Source organism: Trachemys scripta, chromosome 3, assembly GCF_013100865.1.
Source record: "Trachemys scripta elegans isolate TJP31775 chromosome 3, CAS_Tse_1.0, whole genome shotgun sequence".
In the NCBI taxonomy this organism is placed as follows: domain Eukaryota; kingdom Metazoa; phylum Chordata; order Testudines; family Emydidae; genus Trachemys; species Trachemys scripta.
This window is the reverse complement of record NC_048300.1, coordinates 122,554,807-122,579,807: the sequence shown is the minus strand read 5'-3', so window position 1 is coordinate 122,579,807 and position 25,001 is coordinate 122,554,807. Positions and strand designations below refer to the sequence as shown.

Genomic DNA, 25,001 nt, shown 5'->3' with positions numbered 1-25,001 from the left:
TGGAAAAATGAGACAGGAAACCTCTTAAAATAAGCTTGCCACTCCATTACTTGTCACTTTGATTCCATGTTTTTCTCCAGATTTTTTTGGAAAAATAGCAGTGTAAGGGAAGAAGTGTTCAGCTGATAACGTGAATACACCCAGGAATATTCTCCTGCACAGAATCCAATTCAAGCCCTGTGTCCAGATGTAATTTAGTGCAACCCTCTGCAGATTCTTAAAAGGGAGACAGTTCTTAAAACCCCAAAGTGAAACGTTAAAATGCAGCAGTTCTCCATCCCCCCTCCACAGTCACAATCTGTAGGCCACCCAACCAAGAGGTAACAGCCACACTGGTCCCTAGTTGCTTGGCCCAGTTCCAGAACCCCCCTCTTCAAGCCATCTATCTCACAGTTAATAGTCCCTATTTTTTTTATTCCTGTGCCAGGGCTTCCACACATCTGACAGTTCTCCATGTTCCTTGCAACTCTTCTTTTCTAGCCCTCAACTCAGCTTCCCACTTTCATCTGCAACCCTGCTGAGCAGCTTCTCAGGGGAACCTCTCTCCAGAATCAACCCTCCTTTCCTTGGCTGAACCTTCCTTAACTAACATGGTTCATCCTCCTTTACTTTCGTAACTTCTGCACAAACCTTATAATCAGCAGGGTTCCCTCACCCTGGCCATTTTCTCCCACAGCTCTCACCAGTTCTCTCTCTGCCAGCTTTCAACTAGGGCTTTGTCAGGTCTCATACAACTACTACAAGCTCTCTGCTCCTCCTTCCTCTACTCTCTTTTCTCAACTGTTGACTGGATCTTTATAGAGGACAGATGCCTTCTATCAGGAGTCATCCATAGATGAACTGGACACATTCCCTCTTAACGGTGCCAGTCACATTCAGACAATCCCCCATGACTACTTCCTACTAAAGGAATTAATGTAGTTTATGTAAATATTTTTGCTTAATAGGCATCTCTTGTTACTGAAGAGAAACAAACACTATTTAACAAATAATTTTCCAGTCATTTTTCTTTTAATTAGAAAATCTATTAACTTGTCCATTTCAACTTTGGCATAGAAGGAAGCAATGAAGATAATAATTCTATAATCAAATGACAGTGGGAAATTCTATTGGTTCTGATTACCAGAATCCAAATGCTAACACAAAAAGTCATTGTTATACTTAGCTCTTAGAAATTTTCATCTGTTGCTTTCAGAGTGCTTTACACAGGAAGGTACAGTAAAAATTCAAAGACTTGCCAGTTGCAGACATGTTAGAGAGATTTTAATTGTTATAGATTACCTTCCTTGAGATTCTGGGACACTTTTTCATTTTCCACACTCTTGCCAGCCATTTGCCAGCTTCTGTTGAAACCAGCTGCTGTCACTACCCCTGTGCTATGCCTAAGAGAGATCTTTCCTCTCAGAAAGTACTACTACGGCAACTGGCAATGAATTGTGTGTTTAGTCTCCTGAGTCATAAATAAAAGTGTTTTTACAGCATTTAGATAAACATTGACTTCTTTATGTGGAATTTCCACACTCACTGAAACCACATCTACTCATTGCTATTCACTTATCCAAGATATCCATGAGATTTTGCAAATAGGGTATAGTTTATAATTTCCTGTTTTGGAGTAATTTTAGCATTTTAATGGACTCAGTTGAGTCCAAATATCTTAATAATTTGATACAATCTGGAAACAAAATAATTAAATATATGTCTAGGGCCTGGGTCTAATGTTATGTATAATGGTTTTACTCTGGTGTAGCTCCATTGACTTCAGTGGTAACTCTTGGTTTAAACTGGTGTAAGCAAGATCAGACCTCTAATATTCAGAGACCACCCAGTACCACCCTTATGTTGAGTTGTACCTTACCCCACATGCACTGATTTTAATAGTACTACCAGTGGTGTAAGATCTGACTTAGTGTGACTCAAGAATGGCAGAATTGGGCCAAAGGTAAATAACTGATTGTGATGAATGGACACAATCAATAGCAAATTGATTTATGAAGTAGTCCTAATTGGTGTTCTACTTAATAGGATTATTTATAGTGCAGCCTACAGTAATGTAATCTCTCACTGGACATCCATATTTACACAATAATTTGTATAGCTATATAACGGCATGAAGTTAAATTCCCAAGCCCATTAGTATATTAATGTAAGAATGTGTGTGAACAAGCCATGAACATGTTTAGAATAGAAAAAATATCAAGCTAAAGTTTAGATGTATAAAAATGCTATTTTAGATTAAAAAAGCCTACAAAATCTATAAAAAGCTGGTCAGAAACATATGCATTTTTACACATTACAGTAGGAAGTGAAATTGGCTGTAATCAAGGCACAAGAACACCACAGTTAATAATTTTACATTCTACTACAGGCCTCTCATTGTACGTAGATACATCTTCTAGTTTCTGAAGAACTTCTGTACCTTCAATCAGCTGTCTAAAGTAAAGGTGGAAATTATATATACATTAAAAGTCAGTAAAATTATAGTTAACTATCTGATCACTACCATAAAGCTCTATACTTTTAGTAATCTATTTGACCATTTGAGTTCCATGGCATTCATTTTCCAATACAAGTTATGTTAAATGTGCATGATTTAACAAAAAGGTAGGAACATACATATGTATAAATGATGCATATGGGTAGAGGATCAGGAAAATACACCAACAATTTGAAGATCAGGAAACACAATAATTTAGTAGTGAATACAACTGTGTTATCTACCTTCAGTGCCTGTTAGTGGTCAGAGCAAGTCAGTTAGAAATCCTGAATTCCTTTTATTAGGCTATAACAACATAACTATAGTTTTCTCAATATGGCTGTCTCTTAAAATAAAGGGTTCATGTCTTATATGTTCTTTTCTTTATAGGATTGTTCTTCACAGCAAACTAACATTCCAGCTGTTTGCTCTGAAAATATCCCACTATTTAGCATTTTAGGAGATAGAAAAATGCTATACTTTGAGCTATCTGTAGCTGTAATTATTCAAAGCAATATATGCTGCAGCATGTAGACACCTTTCCAGAATTTTGTGGCTACAAGTGTCCATGATATCTACTACCCTTCTTCCATTTCAAGAAGAAAAAGGTCAAGAGGAATATTGTCAGAAATTGTTCTGCATTTAATTAAAATGGTTTAGTCTCTCTCTCTTTTTCTCTCACACACACTTTTCGAAGACTTAGATCAGTTTTCTTCTTAATTAATCTGAATCATGAAACCGATACAACAATTTACAATTCTAAACTGTCCTGAGCTGCAATGTGTAGGGCTCAATCTTATAAAACCCTTTGTTAAGCTGTGTACACATGGGTTTGCTAGCAGTTCATGTAGAGAACTCTGCACCTTATCTTTGGCATAGGTATTGGGGATGGGGGGAGGATATGTTAGAAGGTTGTGAATGGATCACGAATGTGGAACGTGCGTCCAGTAGCTATTTTAATGTAAAAGTTTCTATCGCATGTTGTTGCATACCTGTAGAATGCCAAGGTGTAAGGAGTGGTGTGCCAATTTATAGCATGGTAACTCCATATAGTGCTGAACTGCCCTCTTTGCGGCACTCTGCTCTTGCTGGAGTAAGCTCCTAATATGTTTATACACTGGGCAATGTTATAAGAGCTGTGCTTGAAATTTCCTGTGCTTTTAAAGCAGGGAGTTCCTGGTAAGATAACAAGAGACTCCAGTGTACAGTATAGAAATTAAAGTCAGATGCCACTGATTTAAACACATCCAGTTAGAACTTATTTTAAGTTTGTTTTTTGCATGTTGTATTGGTATGCTTTTTTTTTGCTTTTGAAATGCTGTACTCCTCTATGGTGCATTAGACAATCACCCTGGCATGAGAGTCTTGTGCTTCCCACACTCCCAGTCCCTTTATGCTAGGAACTGCTAGCTGGGTAAAAGGATCTTAAAAGCTCCAGGGTGAAATCCTGCCTCCACTGAAGTCATTGGGAGTTTTGCCATTGTCTTCAATGGGGCCAGGATTTCACTCCTGGCTCTGGCTGGAGAAGGATTCCCCTGGCGCAAGCAGTGCAGACAGCTCTATATTGCTTTCCCAGGACATCTTTGCAATCTTTGGGAGGCTGTTTTTTCTTAGGCCAGGTCTACATTAGGAGCGCTTTGTCCATATAACTTTACTAGTATGCTGTACTGACAAAGTGCTTTTAGGGTGGATGCAGCTTATACTGGCAAAACTATGCTTTTTCCAATATAGCTTATTCTAGCCTGCCTGAGTGAAATACATTATACCAGTAAGAGTGCAGTTTTGCAGGTATAACACTGTCTACACTAGGGATTTTTGCTGGCTCAGCTATGTCAGTCAGCAATAGCACCTCATCACACCTCTGAACAACACAGCTATGATAGCAAAAGTCTACTGTATAGATCTGGACATACAGAGGGCCCCAGACCTGCCTTATGTTTTGCCAGGAGCCTCTCTAGCCCCTGGTATAGCTTCAGAGTGGGAGGGTGCAAAAGTGGCTTAAACCCTCCGTCCCTGAGCTGTGAGTTCTGTGCTGTGCCTCTCAGAGATGCAGCACAGAATCTCAATCTTGGGCAATGGTGTCTTAGATAACTAGGAGTACTTTTTAAAAAACATTTTAAAATGATGTCTCTGTAGTATACATACCCAAAAGCCACATATTTTTTATCCATATAGGGAGCTGGCTGTAGTGTGACATAAAACTGTGAACCATTGCTGTGACGTCCCTTGTTGGCCATCCCAAGAATCCCTCTTTTGTTGTGAGGAATGGAAAAGTTTTCATCTAGAAAGTTTACAGTAATAAATGATCATAGATTTAGTTTGCCTCCTTCCACTTTTACTCACTGTTCCAACTGCTACAGCCCCTCCTCTTCTACAACCCCTTTCTCGCCTCTTGCTTCCTTCTCCCTCTCCCCATTCTTATTACTTTCTTTCCTATTATATACTGTACATTGGGAGCCTTTCAGCAGGTCTCCCTTCAACTTGCCCCCAAGCTACTGAATGGAAATGAAGGGGACTACAGCTTCCTTTGACTCTGGATCACTGGATTCTGCTTCCTAGAAAGAGGTTTAGAAATAATTTTGGGTTATCCTCCTGGAAAAAAACCTTAGTGATAAATATTCAAAATGTAGTTGCTAACATGCTGCAGACTTTTTTAATATTATGACAATTCTGATATAGCATCTTTTATTTGAGGATCTCAGAGCACTTGAGAAATAACAGTGTATAGGCTGGTTAGCATTATTCCTATTTTATGGATGAGGAAACTGAGGCACGTAGAAGTGAAAGGCCTGATTTTCAGCGGTGCTAAGTACTCATAGTTCTGTGCCATAATGACTTGTCCCGAGTCAGACGGTAAGTCAACAGCAGAACAAAAAGTAGAACCCAGAACTGTTGACTCCTAGACTCTCATTCTAACCCTCCATATTAACTTCCAGTTGCTAATTTTTAGGGAGCACCAAGTTCTATCATATTCTGGGAACTATATGATTAAAGGCCAGCTGGGGCTATGGGATGGGATAAAAAGAGAGAGAGTTAGCAGTGGTGACAACACTGGATTTATTGCAGTTTCTTCCCTTGGCATTAGACAGGGATGAGGATGAAAAGAGACACTGGGCTACAATTTTCTTTCCACCTTTGCTCAGTGTTCTGTGCAGCGATCAGAAAAAATCCAAAAATCCAATGCAGCCATTGTCACCGCAGAGCTTACTTTCCTCACCAAAGTACACATTACACAATGCCATGCTTAAACACAATTAACTAAACCACAAACAGAAGCTATTTTATCAGAACAGCTTACAATAACTGGCATGTTTATTTAGAAGACTCCCTCGGTGCTGTTTGCTGCATATGGAGAGTTAACAAGAGCAAATAAAAAGCAAACTGAAGTCAAAGGAGTTACAGCAGGGATGGGGAGAAGAGCTAAAAGAGCAGAGAGGTACGCAGCAGCTTATGCAGGGACCTGAAGGCCAGGACAAGTTGCTTAGGACTGTTGTGAAGGGTGAGGGGATTAGTTGAGGGGTAGAACATGGCTGGAGTGGCAGGTAATTTAGATATTTGCAGCAGGATTTTGGAAGGATGACAGGCTATCATGGAGAAGATGGAGAGTTGTTTAGCAAATACACTCATAGCACAAAGAACAGATTTTTAATTGAGGAAGTCTGAGTGGTCCCTGGATTTTCTCCAGAAGCATTCCGTGGTGCAGAAGAGTAATGGATGCAAAGTGTAAGACACATTTTGGAGGTGGGAGAGCCCAAGAAACAGGGTGCAGAAGAGAAAAGAGTTGTTGATGAACATGAGTCAGCTGAGGAGAGGGAGGCCAGGGAGGGAAAGAAAGAGGGTGGAAAGCCTCAGAGAATGAATACTGGTGGACAGGAGGTCACAGAAGGAATGTGAGATATGCCTGGGGGATGGAGATGGTGGAGGAATTGATACAGATCTGCAAGCTGAAACATCTCTAAGCCCCTTTGCTGCTTAGGCGGATATATCATATTGTGTAAGCAAGAATCCAAGGAGAGCTCTTCACAAACTCAAAAGGACTGATGGAAATTTGGGCTGAAGATGTGAGTAGGGACTTTATTATTCTTCCATGTTTTGTTATTCTTACTCTATTTGAGGGTTGTTCTCCCAAACTAATTAATAAAAATGGCAATTAAATTCTAAATGAAACAGTTGCTCCTATGCTGCTACTTGCGAATTGCAGTAATGACTTCAGCAGTGTAATTTTGGATTAGGCTTCTTTGTTTTAAAAAAAAACGACACTTCAGTCCAAGTGGTTTTCTGTAATTACCTCAGTACTTTGCGCTAATTTCAGGGAAATGTAGAAACATCCCATTCATTTCACAGAATATTGCAGTGAATGGATGTTTGTCAACTGTGGACATTCATAGAATCTTAGCATATGTGAGTGGCATGTGTCACTGTTCTCAGACAGCAAAAATATCTATGTAAATAGTTTGGTGGAAAACAGTAGGAAAGCCATATAATCATCACATTAAAATTCCATATCTGAGTGAGCACCTTTATAAAGGACTGAAAAGAATTATCTTTTAATTTTAAAAGAGGGTACAATATGGACTATTTTTTTTTTTGAAGAATTGGTATTTGTGGTGTGTGAAAGAGGGTAATAAAATTCCTTTTAGGGACAATTATAAGGTTGACAGAACTCAAATTAAGTCTATTTTAAAATTAAATTACTTTCCTAATCCTATAATATCTACTGCTGCCTCAAACAGAATTACAAGAGTGATAAAAGACAAGCTTCTCTCCAAGATAACAAATGATAGGTATTGGGTTTGTCTGGAGGAACACACACAGAGTTGCAAGTCACTAAATCCTCTAATTTGATAATCCTGACTCTGTCAATGTCTTGCTGTGTAGCCTTGGGCTAGTCACTTTTCCTCTCTTAGTTTTCCCTATCTGTAAAATGGAGAACACACTACTTACCTCACATGGATGTTGTGAGGATTAACATTGGAACAGCATGTTGTATATGTAAAGCACTACAAAATATTAAGGACTAGAGTGGCATTTATGCCACAGTCCTGCACAGAGTGGGTGGAGCTACATCAGTCCAGGAGAAGCACGGCAGAGGTTGTGCCTCAGGCACACACTCTCCCAGCTGGGGCTGCCCAGTGCACATTGCTGTTTGTTTTCGGAGGGCCCAGATTGTTCCTGCCAGCAGGATAGCCCACAATTTCCAGAACAGCTCTGGAGCAAGTGCACTGAAAGAGAACATATAAAGAATAGCAGAAGCATAGCTGGTAGTGTTCCAGTACCATCTGTATTAATTATCTATGCAGCGTGGGTGGGGGAAGAGGAATCGAATGAAGATTTCTAGCATGTTATTAAAATGTCTTGGTTTCCATTGATTTATCTTATAGACCTGATTGATGGTTTCCCCAGGAAACAGGTTACTTTCTTGCTGAGAATCCTGTGTTCTGAGGATCTATGCTTCACACTACTCCAGGTGCATGTGATGTTGGAAGGAGGACAGGCCACTCTCCGACTTTCTCTTGCCAAATTTTTGGTAGGCAATGTGCAGTGTTGCCTGAGGGAAAGTGACAGGGACTCTGAGAAAAGGTTGCAGGCTTTGTGGGAATCATTTGTTTAATTTTCAATGACTTGAAAGTTCCTGTAAACTTTCCTCCATGTCTATGCTATTTTCCAGCAAGGCAGCACCGTAGCAATAATTCATATGTTCCTAAAAACAGTCCAATTACCTGGATATAGTTTAAATGCAAACTTAGGCCCTTTTGCTTAGTCCTGCAGTCTCAAGGTGCGAATCACTTCTTATTGTCACTGAAAACTTAACTGTCTTTGAAAACAAAGATTGCAGTTACACTTGGTGGGTGAGGTAATATCTTTTATTGGACCGACTTCAAGAAGAGCCTTGTATTGCTCGAAAGCTTGTCTTTCTCACTAAGGGTACGTTTTCACTACCCGCTGGACCGGTGGGTAGCAATCGATCTATCAAGGCTTGATTTATCGCGTCTCGATTTAGATGCGATAAATCAATCCCCGAACGCGCTCTCCGTCGACTCCAGAACTCCACCAGGGCAAGAGGCGGAAGCGGAGTCGACGGGGGAGCCGTGGCCATCGATCCCACGCCATGAGGACGGGAGGTAAGTCGATCCAAGATACGTCAACCTCAGCTACGCTATTCTCGTAGCTGAAGTTGCGTATCTTAGATCGATCCCCCCCCCAGTGTAGACCAGCCATAACAGAAGTTTGTCCAATAAAAGCTATTACCTCACCCACCTTGTCTCTCTAATATCGTGGGACCAACACGGCTACAACTACACTGCATGCTGTTACACTTGGCAGTTCTAAACTGTAGGCTGATGGCCAGTGTGCTGAAATGTGACAATTTGCAACACTGGCAGTAAGGACGCTTTATGTAAGAGAATATAGACTGGTTCCCAGCTGGCTTTAACGGTCATAAAATATCTTTATGGCTAATTGTTAATCTAAACAGACCCTTCACCCTTTAAATTGCTGCTTCGACTGTTTATTTGAGTTGTTGTTGTTCTTAAATATTGCTCTGCCATTGACAATTTTATTATTCTTATGATTATAGGGGTTTGCACCTCTGGTTTGATGTTATGATATGTAGCTCCTGTTCAGTAATTCTAGATTCTCACAGGTAGAGTTGAGAGACTAAGGGTCTGGCTCTGATCTCACTCTGGTGAGAATCAGGGGTAACTCCATAAAGTCAGTGAAGTAACAATGCTGTATAAATGACATCAAAATCTGGTCCTAAGACTCCAAAGCTGCCTGATTCCAGTTTTCTCAGAGTGAAAAACAAGTAACTTCCATTAATTTCAGCATATTTAAACCATCCCAGTATAATGATGTGACACAGAGGCCCACTGGTGCCAGCTGGCAAAGGTTTTGCTCTTCTGTAACAGCAACTCCTAGCAGGCTTGACAAACTCACTATACGTAACGCACCTCTTTCATAATATTTATCCATGAAGAAAATCATGTGAGGTCTTAAATGAAAGCCAGTGCCCCACTGGTTATGAATATTGTCATCAAATGTATGTACGTATACTATTTAAAAAGTTATGTATGTATACTAAAAATATGTTCCTAAAGTCTGTATTAAGGGAGAGTAGACAAACAGGTTTCTGACAGACAAAGCATGTTCATTCACCTGTCTCTGTTGGTCCGCAGATAAAGTAAGCATTGTAAATAACAGTGGGGAGTCATTTACATACAAAGTCAACAGGAGGATATGAAATCAATAGAAAAAACAGACGGGGATTCTATTGTCACTGAAGACAGACCAAGAACTCTGGGATATAAGCAGAAGTCAAGGAGAAACCCCTTTATCCTGCACCATGGAAGTAAACAGAGTGCATTTACATTCAAAAAAAATGGGATCTCAACCAGCCTTGGAAGGAAATACTATAAAAGCCTTTGGGTGAGATAAAACTGCTTTAGACAGGAGGTTAGCCTGTTAAGTTTAGTCTCTAAAAAGCATATACTTATTTTGTTTTATATGTAATCCTTCTATATCCATTATTCTTAATCACTATCTCTTATATCTTGGTCTTTGATAATAAATTTATGATTGTTTTCACTATAAACTTATCTTATTGCTGTGGTATTGCACAAAGAGCTGATCCTGAGTTGAATTGTGGAAGCTGGTGTGTATAGTGTTCCCTCAGGGCAGCAGGCACAGTATTACTGTTAGTGTTCAGTCAATAATGGGCTGAACACTAGAGGGAAATGGTTCAAAGGGCTTGGGGACTGGGGTGCATCTGTTGGTTACAGCTGTCAGGGAAAGTAAGGGCAGGCAGAGCCCTGAGGAGATTGTTTGGGTGGCTAAAAGGCTGATGATGTCAAGGAGCTGACACCCAGTTAATCACCAGAAAGTCTTTCTACTGCTGGAGGCAGGGGGGTAACAAGGTTTTTCACAGTCCTGGCCATTCTGAGAATCATCACAAATGAATATGTGGTATCAGTGGAAGCACAGAACCCATACTGAACATTTACCCATTATAGTACTTCACATTTTCAAAGCCCTTTTACAAGCATGAATGTTCATAATGTTCCTGTCAGGTAGGTTAAGTATTATCCTTATTTTACAGTTGGAGAAAATGGACACAGACAGGTGAAGCTGAAAAATCACATAGTGAGGCAGTGGCAAAGCCAGGATTACCAGTCAGAAAAATCAACCCACTAAAGCAGTTTGCCAGGAGAACTATGTTAATAACAATTAGAGAATAATCCTGACTGATACGAGAAAGTCTAAAACCGCTGTTGAGATGTAAGTGATGAAAATGAAAGAAAAAAAAACTAAACCTGAGAACAGTTCAGTGAAAATCCAGTTATTTACCTGAAGTTTGGCTTATGCATGGTAAGATAAGGAAATTTAAATATACCTTCAAAAGTGGGTCCATAAATTGACTCACCACCATCTCCTCTTCCAGCTGTTATGTCTGTATGTGATTAGACAAAAGTGACAGAATACAAATGTTCACCACTGGCATTAATTGACACTTTCATTGGGCAGTTTCAACAGAGGTTAAGGACATGGGTCCCAATCCTGCAACTGATAATATGCAGGTGGACTGCTGCACCTGTATGGAGTCTGGTTTGAATTCAATGGTCTCCGCACAGGTGCAACAGTCTGCCTGCATGCTATCAACTGCAGGATTGGGGCCTTACTGGAATTGCAGAATGAATTAATCTCTCACTCCAAGGAGGTGGCGTCTCCAAAAATAACTACTCCATATATACAATAAGAAACATATACACATATATACATATACATATATATACACATATAAAAATACCTTCTTGTTGCTATGCTAATACAAGTACCTGCGTACCTAGTTTCCAAAGTTTAGTAACATACTTCAAGAGTGTTGCTGGACTGAGGTACTAGTCTTAAGGAACAGATTTCAGTATATGAAAATGTGCCACAGTGAATACGCCCTGTATCCATAAATAATTACCCGTGCTTAGAACAAGGGATGATGAAAATAAGGATCTGATAATATAACAAGTCAGGGCCAGCAAGCCTTTAGTAAACTCCCAGCCATTACGCAAAACTGACAAGTATAGGAACTTACTTCCCTTCATTTTGCAGCACAAAACACAATTGAAAAGAGTTTGAAAAACAAAACACAAATAACTTGTGTTAGTTTATTTAAACTCTTGCATATGCCAGTCAGGTAAAAGGAAATCCTCCGCAGAAGTAAGCCAATTATTTTAAGTTGCTCTTCTGGACCTCAGATGTATTTCTATTAGTTACTTGGGAAAAGCAAAAAGGATGTCTTGGAAATCTGATCTTAAAATGGCATTAAGTAAACAATGTTTGGAGTAGGAAGGAAACAGGGAAGAGATGCAGGGAGGTGAGAGAAGGGAAGCTGAGAGGAAGAAATGAAGGAAATCCCTTCAAACACACCTAACTATGTTTACTTTTACTGAAATGCTCTGTTTTCTTGGATTACTCATCATTTACTAAGCTATTTCCTAGATTCGTAATGACACTTTTCATGCACAACCCCAATGTTCAAATATGCTCCATGTCACCAAAACCTTTGGATATCTATGACTGGTTAAATACTCCTGTAAAGTAACATCTATACAAAACACATAGGATGTTTCTTATGGATTTTCTCAGTGTTTAAATGTTTCCAGCTAATTTCCTAATTTCTTGCCAAAGAGGCTTGTGAAAAACTTTTGGCTAATTAAAAAAAATAATACGGACTATTGATTCCTTATCCATGTTTTGCCTATAATTAGGGAACAAGATCACCAAGAGAGAAGACACTGCTTTTTGTTGTATATACACCTCAGTTAAAACCTTGCCCATCACAAATTGGTTACATCTCTAAGTTCAGCTTTATTTTGTTGGACAAAATCTACTTTTCACGCTGATTATTCTATCCAAAATCTGAATTACACCAGATTTACAGAAGATGTTTTTAAACCCACCTCCTCCTTGTATCCAGCCATTTTTTACTAATCGATGAAAAACCGACTCTTTATAAGTAAGCTCCAGACCACTGCGAGAGGTCCCTGCTTCTCCTGTACACAAAGAGCGAAAATTCTCACAGGTTTTGGGGCACATATCAGAATAGAGCTGCAAAATGAAGGGAAGTAAGTTTGTAAATAACTTCAAAAGGTCAGATCCTGCAGCTCTTTCTCTTGAGATAAGGGCTGCAAGACAGGGCCTCATGTTTGCTCTTTTCTTCTGTATCTTACCTCAAATAACAAGGTGCCTGTGGGCTGCTCCTGAATAGCTATGTCCAAGTACACAAACACATGCTGTTTAAATCAGGAAAAAAATCCAGTTAAAAAAAAAAAAAAAAAAAATCAAATATCTTCTGAGTGTTCACTATTATGATGAAAGACAGTTTAGCTGCTCAGTAAAATGTTCTCAGGCTTCTTTTTATAATGAACCCATAATTAGGTATCAAAACAGCTTTTAGAAATAATAAAATATTAGCTATATAATTTAGTATTTTGTTGAAACAAAAAAATATTCAGTAAGTTTCAGGTCATTCTTGGAAAAAACACACCATTATATTGCACTAGAAGACATCAGGCTGGGCCCATTTCATCACTGGTGTAAGCAGGTGCAGGTTCACTGAAGCCCATGTAAGATCACAACCAATTAATCCATAGTAACACTGACTGCTATACCAAATGGAATCCTTTTGCTGGATGGCTAAATCACTGGTCAGATATAAGGAGGTAAATAATTCAATTCCAGTCAGCAAGAAGCAAACTTAATAATTCAGCATTTTTTTTAGGATAAATTGATCTCTGATAGGAAAAAGACTTTTTAAAAAATTATATGACAACTGAATTAGATTTTCCAGAAACATTCACAAAAATTAACCCATTAATCAATCATCATAGTGTTTGGAAAAGGATCGAAAAGTTCCGCTGCTTATCTGAAGCTTATCTGGACATTCTGGGAGAAACCATGGCCCCACTGAAGTCAGTTTTTGCCACTGACTTTGATGAAGCCAGGATTTCACCCCTTGAGGGTATGTCTACACAGCGGCTGGAAGCAAGCCTCCCAGCTCAGATAGACAGACTCACACTAGTGGGGCTTGAATTAGTTCACTAAAAATAGAAGTATTTACACTCCGGCATATCAGGCTGGAGTTGTGTGGACTTGAGAGCCCAAGCACCAGTCTGAGCTGCAACATCCATACTCCTATTTTTAGCCTGCTAGCTTAAGCCCTGCTAGGATGAGTCTGTCTACCCAGAGTGGGAGGCTTGCTTCCAGCTGCAGTGTAGACATATTCTGGAAATCTCAAGAGAATAGGTTTACTCATGAGATTCGTAGCACTGTTGATTTTGGTCCTAGCTGAAATTTCACAAAAGCATCTCTTTCTTTGGCATTTCAGCAGTTTTCATTCCAGTTCTGACCAGAAACAACTTAGCTCTATTCTGTCTATACTCCCTGGCTGCTGAGAGAGAGGGGACATTCTTTCCTTCCTCTTCCTCCTCGCTGCCAGTAGGAGGTGGCTTTCCACAATTTCCCTCCCCTCTTGGCTGCTTCTAGGAGAAACAAAATCTCCCACCTCATTTCTCCATTCCCTGGGTATGGAGACAACTCTTCTTCTTTTCCATAACTCTGGTGGGATTCCAGTGATTATTTCTCTTTGCTGTACCTTCCATGTGGTGGTGGGAGGGAGGAGAGGATCTAGGCACTACAGTGCAGTTGTCTCCTTTCATTTCTTGTTGGGCTTGCCATTTTGCCCAGTAAGCATGAGGTAGGGCAGGGAGCATTCTGATTAGTCTTCTGCTCAAGATAACTAGTCAGTGTATTTCACCGAAAGTCCTTTAGTATGACAGCGGCATGAACTTCATTGTAAGTCTATGGTCTTAGACATTGAGAGTGCAAATCAAGAAGTCAAAAACTGGGTGGCAACCATACTGCAAATTTATATGGATGGATCTATGAAGTCATCAGTCCCTCCTATCCCCTCTCCAAGACCCCACTACCCACCAAATCGCAAGCAAACAAGCAACCCATTGATAAGTCACATCAAATAATTACAGTTAGATAGCATATAGCTGGTAACAGACCCTACAATTTCCTATTAGAAACCAGTGTAACCTGCCTTGGTGTTTTGCATATGTTTGGTGCAAAAATCCTCAGTAATAGCTTGGTAAAGTGCCACGGGTTTAAAATCTTGGTAGTTCCAGTTGTCATAAGCCCACTTGAGCAGTTCTTGTTCACTTCCCAGCAGTTGGCCATCAATAAAACACATCACGCTGGAGGGATACTCCCAGGTTTCACCTTTCAGTTCCTGAATTTAGAAGAAAAATGAAAACCTGCAGGAATTACACTTTGGATTTAGTACAGAAGCAGTCAGTAATACATACTCAGATTCCATGCTGATGAATGTGGTATAAATACCTAGTTAGATGGATTTTTTTTAGTTTTACTTGTTAGGTGTTTATGCTTTCCCTTCCCAAACTCCAGCCCCCCCTAAGACCACCACCATGAAAATAAAACATAGGAATCATACAACTATATTTTGCAACTTCTTCTGAAATCAAGAATAAGTGTCCAAAAGCTATAGAAGGCTTTCCAAAATCCTGTTAGAACAGAACATGATCATAAAAACAATTACTCTGGTTCCACTTTTGGGTCAGCTTAGAGGTTTGCTTTGGCAAAACCCATTCACCAAACTAGGTGCAACCTCTATAGTTATCTATAATTAATCAAGGATACCCCAAGGGAAGCAGGGGCTCTAAACCACATTTCAGTACACTCATATGTAATTGTTGAGTCTTGTAATTATACTGATTTTTTTTTAAGAGATTTTTCCCACCATTGCTATAGCACTTATGCAATTTCATCAGGGCAAGTAACGGTGAGAGAACTAGTATTCAGCAACTTCTGAAATTTTTAACAGAGCAACTCTAGACAACAGGGAGTAAAAACACTGGTAGCTGGTCCACTCTAATACTTCCCCATTATCTGCTCCAGTGCCACAGCAATGATGGAGATATATTCAGATATACTAAGAAAACTCAGCATAGACATGGCCTAGGGTGGGCTTGTCTACTTTGTGAATTAGCATGCAGCAAGCCAGGGTATGAATCTATAGTGCACCAGCTTGCCATGCAGTGACTTGACATAGGGGCACTGCTACTATGCATTAAAAGTGCTGGTGGCAGTGGCAGCATGGCAAGTTTGTGCACAGGACATTCATGTTCTGGCTTGCCGTTCCTTAACTCATCAAATGAGACAAAGGGCTTGCTACATGAACAATGATGCAATATAGCAATATATGTAACCGAAAAATCATAAAACAAGAAATTAAGAGCCAATTCTGCTCTTGGATCTATGTTTGCAATTTGTATGGATTTTAATGCACCCGAGGCTCTTGTACCACGCACATCACTAGCATATCTAAGACTCTAAATAGATTAGACTGGAACAGAGGTTGCCCCTATGTTTGTTGACCTTAGTTGCAATTTTGGCAACTGTAATGACTGAGCCATTTTTGTTGCCCATTGGAACAAGCATCTTTGTGGTAGATATATGTAAGGACCCTATTAGGCAAGTCAGATTTTTCATTTTTTTTTTTCAGGATTTAACATAAAGAAAGATTATATTAATGGGGGCTTTCTTCTTTCAGAATTAGGTTTATTATAGGAATTAACCCGGAGACTCAAGATACATTAATATAGAAAAAAATTGCCTAAATACCTAAGCATTCACTTTTTAAACATGTTTCATTAGATTGTGATAGTGAAATGTATTAGAGGGCAAGGACAAACCTAGCTGGTAAGGATGTAGGGTAAATTCAGTCCTGGTGGAAGCAGGCACAATTCAATTGTCTTCACTATAATGCTGCTCACTAATGCCAAGGCTGAATTTGGCCCCAAGCTTCCATATACAGCATATTAGCATCACTGTGATAATAAGTGTTGCGTATACGACCTCTGAAGTCTTAATTTCAATGAAAAGTCTTCAAAATACTGCTTCTCTGTTGTAAAAATTCCAATTCAAAGAGGGGCTAGATTGGTAATGGTAAAAAGAGATCAGAAACTGCTATATAGAGGACCAAACGTGGGTCCTCTATATAGCAGGGAAGGAGAGCTAAGAACTGATGATGTCAAGAAGGCTGATATGTTTAAAGCATATTTTGCTTCAATCTCCATTAAAAGGGTAAATGTTGACTAAAGACTAATACACCTCTACCTCGATATAACGCTGTCCTTGGGAGCCAAAAAATCTTACCGCGTTATAGGTGAAACCGCGTTATATTGAACTTGCTTTGATCCACCAGAGTGCGCAGCCCCCGCCCCCCGGAACGCTGCTTTACCGCATTATATCCGAATTCGTGTTATATCTGGTCACGTTATATCGAAGTGGGGGTGTATTAACAACAATGGGCAAGGAACACAAGACAAAATAGGGAAAGATCAGCTAGGTTTATTCAAGTCGGCAGGGCCTGATGAAATTCAACCTAGGGTACTTAAGGAACTAGCTGAAGCAATCTTGGAATGTTAGCAATTATTTGATAACTCAGAGGACAGGTGACGTCCCAGAGGACTGGAGAAGGGCAAACACAGTACCTCTCTTTAAAAAGGGGAACAAAGAGGAGCCAGGGCATTGTAGACCAGTCAGACTAATTTTGATACCTGGAAAGATACTGGAATAGTCTAAGTTCACTTGTGCCTGCCTCAACACAGGGGACTGGACTAGATGACCGCTCGAGGTGCCACCCAGTTCTACATTTCTATGCTATACAGGACCCGCCCCCCAATACAGTTGAATTCTTAGTGGCAGATTTAGCAGAGATGCCAAAAACTAAATGGATGCGCAAGGTAGTCTATTCTGTTCAACCCCAGAAGTGGTCTCCTCAGACTAGGATCCAGGCACATTGGCAGGCCAATCTGGGGAAGTTTGCACTTACTACTGCAACTGCTGTAAATACAGGACTTTGCTTTCTAATGCTAATGCTATATCTTCTGCAAGCATTACAAATATATTTAAAATAAGGTTTCCACAGAGAAAAGGACAGACCATTGCCCTCCTCTTTTGGACTAGTTCTACCTTAGTTTTCTTCCCAAACCAAACAAAATACCTGCTTATTTTATTTGTTTCTGCACCAACCAAATGGTATTATGAAAACAACTTGGAGAAGGTATCGAACCCCTTTATCTTTATCTACTGCATAGAAGAATAGTATTCACTTTACAAATCAGAACTAAATCTAGGTAATTCAAGCACAATTCACTTTGGAAAAGAGGCACCTTTTTTTTCTCCTGTAAATATTCATGCCATGCAAATTCTAATAGAGGAAGCACTACAGGCTCTGCAATCTTGGTCGGAAAATTCAGCCTCAGAGCCTAGATTTTCAAAATAAAAGAAATATTTATTTACAGACAGTTTACTTAAAAAAATTCCCATTACATTTTGTATTCTCTTATTCAAGCAGATTAGGATCCAGGCACTATGTTTTAGTTTGATTATTTCATAGCAGTTTTTTCACACATGTAACAGCTCCAGACAGTTACATAAGACTACACAAACTGTTTTAAATTAGTATTTTAAACTTAAAAGGTTTTTTAGCATTTGCAAAAGCTGCTGCTTTCCCAACATTAACGAGTTATACTCACACTACCCCAATTAGGGAGGGAGGATAAGCAGATGGGGAAACTGCCACAGAGACACTGTGGCTCTCTGAACATCATCAGTTGCTCTAGACTTCATGAAGAGTTGCAGATGCTCAGCATCTTGCAAGATCAGTCCCAAAGCCATCGAGTGAATCAGAGGCACAGTGAGGATTAGAACTTGGGAGTTCCTGAATTCCAGTTCTTGTTACCTCTATCATTTTATGAACAGTACAGTAGAAGTTAGATATGGAACATTCCTGTTAGACCATTTAGGTTCATCTCCTGGAGTGCAGAATTGTTTCCAGGAGTATATTTTCTAGACCTTTATTCAGGCTGGTTTGCAATGTCTCAATAATAATTTGTATTTCTATAGGACCTTCCATCTAAGAATCTCAAAATGCATTACAAACATGAACAAATTAAAGACCTAGACCCTGCAGTGCTTTACACAGATCACGGCCCTACAGCCAGGGTAGCTGGGCACTGGAGTATCATCCCAGTGTAGGAGGCTTCTACTGAACCCCCACTCTCTGTTCCCGCATTAGCGTTTGTGGCCAGGTGTACCTTCTCCCCCCACCAGCTGTATCTGCAGCTGGTAAATTTAGACTGCTCTAAATAAAGATGAGGGACAAGCTCAGCAGCCAGCCTGTTTAGGATTAGCATAACAAAAGGTCACATTTGCATACCCCATCCTAAGCTGAACTGTGTGCTGCTTGGCTATGACCAAGGACCTGGGTCTAAATCTCCCAGCACCCCTGCAAGGTAGGTATTTTTTACTCATTTTACAGTAGGGGAAATTGAAACGCATAGAAGGGTTACGTGACTTGCCTAAGGTTACAGAGCAAGTCAGATGTTGTTTCATTATATTTAAAATCTTGTGTGGCATCACAGTATGCAATAAATGCTTTAGGATCCTGCAATTGTTTGTTCTAAGTACCACATGCTTGACAACAAAAAACTGTACAACCAATAAGTAGATACCAATGTGAAGGGAACACTATAAATGCATACATAAGATTCAATTATAAACGCTAAACTTTCTAAAGAACAAAAGGCAGAATTTTAAATCTTAATTTCTTAAAAATATGTAGGACCACAGACAGTCGCCTAATTTGCCTTGTATTTCATTTTAACAACAATAATACCAGCCACTATTTTTGCAATCTCCTGTCCCTAGAGCCCACAGAAAGCAAAAACAGAACGGAAGAATTTCAGACAGTCTGCTTTCTTCGGCTGCAACAATGGCCTGGGAGGAGTTACCTCTGCTGTACACTTTGCCACGTGGAACACAGGCTCCTTGAGAAGCCCCACCACCGTCAACTGCTGCAACTGCAGGGGACCCATGGCACCCTCACGCCACTGCACACTGTCTCCTGTTTTTTCTGCCTTTGGTTGCTGCTCCTTTGCTGGCTGCCCAGCCCTGCTCCAGGTCAGCTGGAGGAGGGAGTGTAAACAGAATTCTGCTCACCATAGCAACTCCAATCACAGGGCTAGTGCTCTGCACTTCAAGTTGTGCTACAAGCCTTACTGATAGAAACGCCGCCTGCACATAAATTATCCATGTCCTAGTGCCGTGCAGGGAAGAGGGATTGTTTATGTGAGTGCCACTTTCACTGGACATTTTATTAACACAGAGCTAGATCTTTAGCTGCATCCTACAGCGGTCTCCTTGGGTGGAGTTTTCAAATGTGCCAAAGTGACTGAGGTGCACAACACAGACAGCTAGGATAGTCAATCAGCAAATGAAATTTAAAAAATAGTACAATAGACAAAAAAAATGAAAAGGTAAATAAAGATAAATTAATAGCAATAGAATGTTTACTTTTTCTTCCCATGAGAGAGACACCTCCCACTAAAACCTCTATCCATAATTAAAACAGACCTACTTATGGAGGTTAGGTGGCTATATGGGTACGTACACCCACCTTTCACTCTTTGGACAGTTAAATTCAAATCTTCTTTTAGAAATCACATAAGAAAATTTACCTGTCTTAAGTATTTACATCACTTCTATTAACATGGTATCTAAGTGCTTCTATGATGGTGTGTTCATCCCACACTGGCCTGGAAAGGGTTAATGTGACCTATCAAATTTCTTAGCCCCTTAGAACCACACCTGAGGGGAGACAGGCTTGAGAGGGCCCAGCTGGGCAGGAGCAGGCAGGGCTGGCGTAAGACCAGCAAGCAAGGGTAGAAGGAGACTACAGCATGGAATTCTGCAGTCACTCTCTGGACTTAGAGCAGGAAAAGGTGGAAAGCCAGGAAGAAAGCAGTCCTGGGATCCTGCTCCTGAAGGGTTTATGTAGAGGGGGGTAGAGAAAGAAGCTTGATAGAGGTGAACTAGAAGGCAGTCTAGGGAAAAAGCAGTAGGGTAGAGCAAACCTTGGCTGCTGATTGAACGGTCCCTATGCTGGAATGCATAGCTGGCAGGCCTGGGTTCCCTTACCAGCCACTGAGGAAATGGCATACCCTTGAATTGGGGGACTGCTGGGAACAATGGGACAGTCCAGTAAGACTTTGATGGGAATGTTGGAAGGATTCATTAGCTAATATTTATACTAGATATTGAAGCTGTAAAGTTCGGTTTGAGACCTTGTCTGCACTACATATGATTTGCCAGTATAGCGATACCAGCAGAACCTCCCAGTGTAGATGGAGATGGTGCATATGCCAACAGAATGCATTTTACTCCTCCCCAAATACCACTTGCTATGCCAGCAGAAGTACTACGGGAGCATAGTTGCCTTGCTTTTGCTGACATAGCTCCGTTAGCTTGGGGGTGTATTTGTATGTTTGTTTTTGTTTTTAAAATATCCCTGCCTGACATCACTATGCTGATAATACTCTGGAGAGGTCTACACTACGAAGTTTTAAGTATTTTTTATTTACTTGAATAAAATGGTATTTTCTGAGGATGGTGCTTCTGACTTAATTTTGTAGTAAAACAATATTATAAATTTAAACTTAGTCATGTTATATATTGAAGTTATTGGAGCTACAATAAAATTAAAAAGGATCAAACCCAAACTGAGCTACCTTTTAATCAACAATTTGCTTCTGTAACTCAGCTCTCTTAAAATCTACATTCATGCATGTGTCTTAACCGTAATGCATGTCTCTCTGACTAGTACATCCAAATAGCAGTAAATGTTCAAACAGTACATAGCTATGTGATATAATAAAACCTCAGGCTGGCCAGATTGATAGTTATAAACTGTAACTCCTGACAGAAGATTCAAAGTTAGAAAGAAGAAAATTCACAAATTATAAAAAGGACTACCAAATAATGAATCCTCAATTTTCCCAGATCACTGTCAGGGACTGGGCACAGTGACTAAGCTGGTATTGTGTGCTGATATTCTCCTAATTGCAATAATCAGGGTCATATGTCCATGCTGATGTTGTTAGTTTCAAAGGCTGCCACAAGGTCTAGTTCACAGATTCATATATAAGGTCAGAAGGGACCACTGTAATCATCTAGTAGTCGGATCTCCTGTATAGCAGAGGCTGTTGAACTTCCCTCGATTAATTCCAGTTGGAACTACAACATATCTTTCAGAAAAACATCCCATCTTGATTTAAAGATTTCCAGTGATGGAGAATCTACCACAATCCTTGTTAAGTTTTCCAATGGTAAATTATCCCCATTATTAAAAACTTGTGCCTCATTTCTAGTCTGAATTTGTCTAGTTCAGGGGTGGACAAACCATGGCCAGCGTCCAGCCTGTCAGAGCTTTTAATCCGGCCCTTGAGCTCCATTGCCCTGCTCTGGCCAGGGAGTGGGGTTGGTGGCTTGCCCCGCTCCAGCAAGCCCCCTTCCCCCAGCAGGTGCCGCGCAGGTGGAGCAGGGCAAGCCTCCCGACCCCACTCCCTGTCAGGAGCAGGGCAATGGAGCTCGATGGCCGGATTAAAAGTTTATTTAATATCTCTTCTTCAGAGTTAAATTGATTAACAATATTGCTTAATTATGGTTTACTTTGAAGCTAAAATAGTTTGATTATATTTTGGTTATTGCCATGGTCAAATGGAGAAACACGGATGATACAACAAAGCTAATTACAAATCAAAGAAGTCACCGATAAACATGAAAACTACCAAATTTTTATGTAGTGCGGTACCCTGAAGTTTTAGCTAACATACAATTTGTGTTCAGACAGGAGCAAAATTGTGTGGTAAAATCAATAAACAGCTCAGTAATGTAATTTTCTAACTGTGCATTGTTCAACAGCATCATTTTATTTTGAAACAAATTTGTGTTGTCCCTGTTTGAACATGAACTGTTAATTTCATGAGCATTCCTGGCCTACCATACAATTTCCATACCCAGGTGTGGCCCTCAGGCCAAAAAGTTTGCCCACCCCTGTCTAGCTTCACCTTCAAGCCATTAGATCTCGTTCTATCTTTATCTGTTAGATTGAAGATCCCTCCTATCAAATTTCTGTTTCCCATACTTATATATTGCAAATAAAATACCCCTTAACCTTCTCTTAGTTAAACTAAACAGATTGACATGCATCTTTTATTATAGTACATGTTTGCCAATCATTCTCATGGCTCTTCTCCAAACCCTCTCCAACTTATCAATATTCTTCTTGAAGTGTGGGCATCAGTGCTGGGGGGAATTCTGTGCCAAATTAAAAATTCTGCACACAATATTTTCAAATTCTGAAAAATTCTGCATATTTTATTTGCCAAAATAACACAATATCACCACACCAGTTTCAATTATTTGTCATTTATTTCAAAATACCCGTCAGCAAGTATGTTTAACAATAGAGACAAAAAAAGATTCAGAAAATGTTTTTTGACAAATAGATTCCTTACTAAGCATATTAATACAGAATTCTGAGTAATGATTAATTTAAACTAATACAGAACCATATTTCCCACACCCCTCAGAAGCAATGCAAAGGTTTGGGAGAGTCAGGGGTAATGGAGGAGCTGAGGGAGAGGAAAGTAATTGCTGGGAAGGAGTCTGGGTGTGAACTTGGAGGGTGATTGGTTATGAGTGGGAAAAGTATGGAACAGGGTTTTTTTCTCTTGCCTGGGGAGGGACTGTTAGGGAGCTTCCCCCATGCAGTCCCTGGCTGACCCCAAGCCTCTCCCATTTAGTCAGGCACCTCTGCCCCTGTCCCCACACCCCCATATGTCCTTGCACTCTGTCCACATATCCCTCCACCCCCTCTCCCCCATCCCCATGTGTTCCTCCACCCCCACTCAGACACCCCTGCAGCCCCCCCCCGCCACTCCCATCCCCCTGTAGCTTGGCACTCCCCCCGCCCACGTGACCCTGCACCTCCACTTTCATTCAGCTCCTGCCCCAATCTGTCCTCCCCCTGTAGCCCTTATGAGCCCTGTCTGACCCTTCAGCAGCCCCACACTATCTATCTCCCCATAGCCCGTCTCCTGACCTGGCCCAAAAAGTGTTGTGAAGAAGGCAGGCTCCTTCTCTTCCCTAGGTGGCTGGAAGCAGCTGCTGTGTTCTAGTGCGACAGTGCCATCTGGTGGGCAAAAGGCAGAACTATAGAAGTTAATTTTTGCTGGGAGCTGCTGCTGTTCTAGCACCACAGAGTCCTCTGGTGGGCAAAAGGCAGAACTGCAGCAACATTCCCACAGAAGCTTTTTTCTGTGCAAAAAATTAAAAATACGCAAGGTTTATTAATTATGCACACATGTAGTGGTGCAGAATTCCCCCAGGAGTAACCGGAGCTGGACACAGTATTGATGGCAGCTGCACTAGGGGCAAATACAGAGGTAAAATAACCTCCTTACTCAACATTCCCTTCTTTGTACATCCAAAGATTATATTATCCCTCCTGGCCCCGGCCTTGCATTCAGTTAATTATCCACCATGGCCCCCAAGTGCTTTTCAGAGACCCTGCTTCCCAAGATAGTCCCCCATCCTGTTAGTAGGGCCCTACCTTCTTTTTTCCTAGATGTATACAATTACATTTAGCGGTATTAAAATGTGTATTTGCTTGTGCCGTTTACCAAGCAATCCTGATCCCCCTATATTAGTGATCGGTCCTCTTCATTATTTACCATTCCACCAATCTCTATCATCTGCAAACTTGCAGTAATTATTTTTTCCCCCAGGTCACTGATGAAAATGTTAAATAGCATAGGGCAAGAACCAAACTCTGTAGGATCTCACTAGAAACACACCTGCACAGTGAGGATTCCCCATTTACAATTATAATGAGACCTATCATTTAGCAAGTTTTTAATCCATTTAACATATGCCATGTTGATTTTATATCAGTCTAGTTTCTTAATCAAAATGTTGTGCAGTAGCAAGTCAAATTCCTTAAAGAAATCCAAGTAAAGCACATTGACATTACCTTTAGCAAATTTGTAATCTCATACAAAAAGTTGGGTTGACAAGATCTATGTTCCAGAAAGCCACATTGATTGGTGCGGGGAAGGACATGTTAACTTGAAATTGTTTGATATGAAATGTTATAGGATAACTGTTAAGAGAAATTGTGTGATGAGGTATGTTGTGCGATGAATACCAAAAACAACATGCCACTGGGCATGGAGACACAAAGGCTTGGACACCTAGATGGAAGCTCCATCGAGACTGCTCATTTGGAACTCTGGGGCATCTGAAGTTGAAGTATCCTCAGGCTGGCTTCTGAGGAGAAGAGCAGCAGGATCAGAGAGGCAGTCAAGGAATTAGGAAGGGAAGCATTGCTGGGCTTTTATAAGAAAACACTTTCCTTAGTGGAGTAAGAAGGAGAAGGGTTATTGAATGCAACTGTTTAATCTGGTTAAATAAAAGTTTAGTTGTTTTTCAAACCCAGAAGACAGTGGGTTTTGAAGAGAGATGCAGGACCTTTGAAATAAAGTTAAGAAAAGCAGTCAGGATCACTGGATATTTATAGGCAAGCATCCTGAGAGGAAGATTA

General features: G+C 40.4%; 1 protein-coding gene across 2 annotated transcripts; it reads right to left on the bottom strand.

Moving 5' to 3' along the window:
- Window positions 1–992: 992 nt before the first annotated feature.
- On the bottom strand, window positions 993–19,777 carry PPIL6 (peptidylprolyl isomerase like 6). 2 transcript variants are annotated; one of them, XM_034765899.1, is made up of 8 exons: window positions 19,351–19,777; window positions 17,728–17,823; window positions 14,574–14,762; window positions 12,697–12,759; window positions 12,427–12,574; window positions 10,866–10,922; window positions 4,622–4,757; window positions 993–2,433 (listed from the first exon to the last, which is right to left on the bottom strand). In XM_034765899.1, the coding sequence occupies exons 1-8, from the start codon at window positions 19,432–19,434 to the stop codon at window positions 2,322–2,324; spliced, it is 885 nt and encodes a 294-aa protein (XP_034621790.1). In that variant the 5' UTR covers window positions 19,435–19,777; the 3' UTR covers window positions 993–2,321. The 2 variants fall into 2 exon arrangements, with proteins under 2 accessions (XP_034621790.1, XP_034621791.1); XM_034765900.1 differs by lacking the exon at window positions 17,728–17,823 and having other exon boundaries at window positions 19,351–19,776.
- Window positions 19,778–25,001: the final 5,224 nt, after the last annotated feature.